This window comes from Panicum virgatum, chromosome 6K (assembly GCF_016808335.1).
Source record: "Panicum virgatum strain AP13 chromosome 6K, P.virgatum_v5, whole genome shotgun sequence".
Lineage (NCBI taxonomy): Eukaryota > Viridiplantae > Streptophyta > Magnoliopsida > Poales > Poaceae > Panicum > Panicum virgatum.
The window spans coordinates 42261892-42266383 of record NC_053141.1 but is presented as its reverse complement, the minus strand read 5'-3'; the positions used below and the strand labels follow the sequence as shown (position 1 = coordinate 42266383).

At 49.2% G+C, this 4492-nt stretch overlaps 1 protein-coding gene across 1 annotated transcript; it reads right to left on the bottom strand.

The window, feature by feature from the left end:
• Nucleotides 1–2486: 2486 nt before the first annotated feature.
• Nucleotides 2487–3797, bottom strand: LOC120713506 (UPF0481 protein At3g47200-like). The gene has a single exon (XM_039999455.1). It carries the CDS (start codon nt 3795–3797, stop codon nt 2487–2489), a length of 1311 nt encoding a protein of 436 aa, XP_039855389.1.
• Nucleotides 3798–4492: the final 695 nt, after the last annotated feature.

The window sequence follows — 4492 nt, the reverse complement described above, 5'->3', positions numbered from 1 at the left end:
TATACATAACTATTAGAAAAATAAACCAACTAAAAAAATTCTCGATTGGAAAGAACATAAAAGTAACCATAAGCAGAGTAGTATCCACTGGAGGTTGAGCAAAGAAGATAATGATAAAGAGCACCAACAGATGGGAACATTATTTCTTTAAGTGTATATTTTGAATTATGTTTACTTCTAGAAGGTATATGCAATGGGCGATAGAAAGGGGACCTTGGTAAGGAGAAATATGAGTTTGTGAAAATATAAGGATACAAAGATAAGGAACGTATTGGGTGGGAATTTAGGAAATAAATAAATGATTTTTTTATACTTTCAATTGATCTTGGATGAAGAAATGGTATATACAATGTAGATCTCGACTAGACCTACAACTTTATAGTTTACAGTATTTCCATTCGATGTTGTTTTGAAACCGCAATATATGCACTATACCACGGGCCTAATATAGCCATGGATCATAAGTCGCTAAAGATGGTTATAACGGCGGATCATCCGTCGGTATATATCTTTACCGACCAACATCTGCGGACGGTGATAGTGCCGTCGGTATAGGTATTTGCCGATGGACAGCCGACTGATGGTTCGATGCTCTACTTATTTTTACCGACGGACCAATATATACCGACGAATAGACCGTCACAACCTTTACCGACTCATTGTTCGAAGCTATTATGTATTTTTACGGACTGACAATCCAACGCTAAGAATTCATATGATTAACAATTAGATTAATCAAGATCACATTAATAGGTACATAGCGTCATTCATCCATCCAGGATCCATTCAAATGACTAGAGCCTTGGTATGTCAATCACGAGCAGCTTTTCCCCTCTGGATGTACACTGTGCATAGCAATTAGCAAAATGAACTTCAAATGCTCACCTCGCCCCTGATGCCCATGAATCGCGGCAGCACCACAGCCCCCCTCAATCATGCTGCAGTAAAGCACGCTATGCGCAGCCGAATGAACCCGCGCCCTGATGGATGGCGGGTGGCGGACGAGCAGTCGGACAGCAGGGACTCCGCCATGCCTAGGGTTTGCACCGCGGAGCTGCGCAGGAAGCAGCAGCGGCTCATCGCCCAGATCTGGATTTGGGGGAGGCTATTGCAGCTCTCGACGGGGGTGGCGCAGTCTGTAGGCTCCCGGCGTGGAGGCTCCCGGCGGCGGCGAAGCTCCTGGCGGGGGCGGCGCGGCTTGGAGGCTCCAGGCGTGGGGGCTCCCGGCGGTAGCGTCGGAGCTCGCAGCGCGGCCTGGAGGCTCCTGGCGTGGGGCTGGGGGGAGGTGGCCGAAGACGATAGAATAGAAAGAGTGGGGGCTAGGGTTAGCAGCAGGGTTTTGTGGGCGCCAACAAAAATTTTAGACCACGCCATCATGTTTTCTCCGATTGCGAACGCGCACCTGGCCTCCAGGATCCTATAGCGACGGATTACTTTTTACCGACGGATCGTCAGTCTCCTATTCTACATTTAGCGACGGATGAGTAGTTGGTGTATACTGCATAATTACCGACCGATGGTATGTTCCTATAAATAGATATACCAACTGATGTTTGATTACTATTATTTTCCGACTGATCATTTAGCGACTGATGGCCGTCGCTGTTTTGTGGTTGTGGTATAGTGACGTTACAAGTTTCAGATCTACTTGAACAAACATTTTTTTTAGTATCAAATGTTATCAAAGATCCCGACCGGATCTACAAGTATATAGTTTCAATATTGTTATTTTATGTCATTATGATCGCTAAACAGGTAATACAAGATATTTTAAAGTGATGTTAAAAGAAAATATTTCATCTCTAACCACATGTGTGATGATGTAGCCGGATGGTAAAAGAATCGCGCGAAACTGGAGGCTACATGTTCGAATCCCTGAACTACCACACACGCGCATATTCAAAAGTTGTCAATGGGCAGTGAAGGATGCACTATAACTGCTGGTTCGTATAATGAACCGACAATACTAGCCCCTCCACAGTGCCATGCTGTGCTGGATAAGAAACCGGCAATAATGACATGTTTTGACACAGTACAGATGGACAGCTCTGATAGTGCTCCATGCCAGATGTGCATTACTAATCCGAAAGTTTCTTTAATCTAATTTCCAGCTAATAAAAAATGTATATTTCAGAATATAAATAGTACTAGCTACCTACTACTAGAAACGGGTGTGGCCAAGACCTGGGGCAAAAGTAGAATCAACCAGATTCTCCGAGACTGGAACGCTGTGAACGGATAAATCACATGGACATTCCCAGGAACGAATGTAAAACATAAGGTTGTAATTTATTTGAATAAGTAAGAACGCGCATGCAGGATATCACACTACAGGTACGAGATAGTTCAGCTAAAGTGACTGACAACAGCTGCTCAGCAGCAATTAACAACGAGGTAATTAAATAGGTAATCAACTAACCCTCACTACGATAACAATGTAGCACCTTTCAACTACTACCGCCTCAGGAGCAGCATCAGTGGTGTTGTTACGCACCGGGAGCTGTTGCCTTTGTTTGCTTGAGCGAAAGGATGACTTTGAGGATGGGTATCAGAAATCCGAGGGCGGAGCCGGCCGTGAGGAGGTACTTGATGTTGTTGTAGACGAATTTGTGCAGCATGACCCTCACTCTCCGGTTCTGGTGGTAGTCGCTGAGTTGCTGAAGAACACGTTCGTACTGGTGGCCATACGGCAGATACTGGCAGATGGCTTTGAAGAAGTCGAGCGTCTGCTGGTCACTGAGCACCGGGTACAGTATGCGCTTGGTGCGCAGCTCCCGCACGTCGTCCGCACGGTTCATGAGCACCGCGAGGATCTGCACGTAAGAGCTCACACCGTAGTCCGACGTCCCGCCCTGCAGCATCTCGAAGGCCGCCATGTTTGTCAGCCAGCACATGGTCAGCTCGCCGAGGTAGACCGGAGGGAGCCAGAGTTTCCCGAACAGCAGCCCCTTCCCGACTCCGATGTCGCCGAACCGCGCGGTCCTGCTAGCGGTGAGGTGGATGCCGACCTCGGCGAGCTCCAGCGCCGAGCTGATGTTCAGCATCGGTCGCGGCGCTTCGTCGACTTTGGGGCTCGGGACGGGGCCGAGCTGGCGTTGGCGAACAAGGTCGAGAAGGTGGAAGGGCTGGTACTTGTCGACCCCCTCGAAGTCGGCCTGCGGCTTCGCCCATTGCACGTCGAAGTCGCTGATGGCGGTCGCGATGTAGCGGTCGACGAGGACGTGCTTGAGGCGCATCAGGGCCTCCAGAACAACCCACGGGATCTGGTTCTCGACGAGGAGGATGTCGCGCGAGATGCGCCGCACCCAATTCTCGCTAAGCCGCGGCATCTTCCAGTGGGCTGGTGGGCCGCGGTCCAGCGCTTGCATCGTCATGAACTGCAAGAGGAAGCAGCCGTCGTAGAACATCATCTCGGTGAATTTGTCGTCGTTGATGCCACCGAGGTCACAGGCATAGCAGGCCCTGGCTTGCGCCACAACCTCTCGGACGTTGTGGTAGAAAGCCGGGACCTGGTGGTGTGAGCTGCAGCAGAACTCCATCGCGGCCATCTTCTTGATGTCTTCCATGCTCTGCAGATGCGGGTTCCCATGATGGCATGGGCCGATGGCGACGATGTCCGGGGTGAATAGGCGTTCGGCGTGCTTGATGCTACGGAGGAACGCAGGGACCTTCTGGATAAGTGGCTTGCCGCCTCCTATGAAGTTGAGATTTAGCTTCTCAATGGTGGTGGAGCTCATGGTGGTTAGAACCTCATGCAAATGCGTAGCAGTGTGGCCAGTGTCGCCGCGGAGAGCCATCTGCTTCCTTGGGCAAGCTTGCAATGCTTTCTCTCACTGATCAGTAGCTGGCTAGAAGGTTGGTTACTGACGACTACGCTGCTGCTCCCTTATGCCTTATCACCCTTTTGAAGGCAGGAGCCGGTGCATGCTTCCGATCCTTCGAACATCCGACGAAAGACCATTCCAACCTTGTTCGGTTGGACAAGAATCAACATCTTTCTTGGTACTGTAAACTCAAATAATGGGTTTATGGAAAACCACGCCCATCTATTTGTGTGTGAAACTGACACATCTCAAAAGATAAACGTTTTCCTCTCTAATGGTGCCTCTAGCGCTCTCATATTTTTTATCTAGTTGGAAAAGAGATAAAGATGGTTGGAGACATGGGCGGAGCTAGAATTGCACAAGGGCCCGGGCTGAATTAGTTAAAATAGGCTAGAATCATTTTAGCCTTCATATTTCTTTTACGCTATTAACTAATAAAGTCTCTTTAACTAGGCTCCGGCCCTGGCCGTGGCTCCAACCCTGGGTGGAGAGAAGAGCCAGCTTTTGATCAAGACACTACGGGAGACCGGCAGTTTGCCGTGTGCCAAAGGCACACGGCAAAGGTGTGAAAAACTCACGGCAAAGGGTTTGCCGTGTGCTGCACACGACAAATAACACACGGCAAATAGACGTCGGCAAAGAGGTCCTTTGCCGTGTAGTTTGTAGCA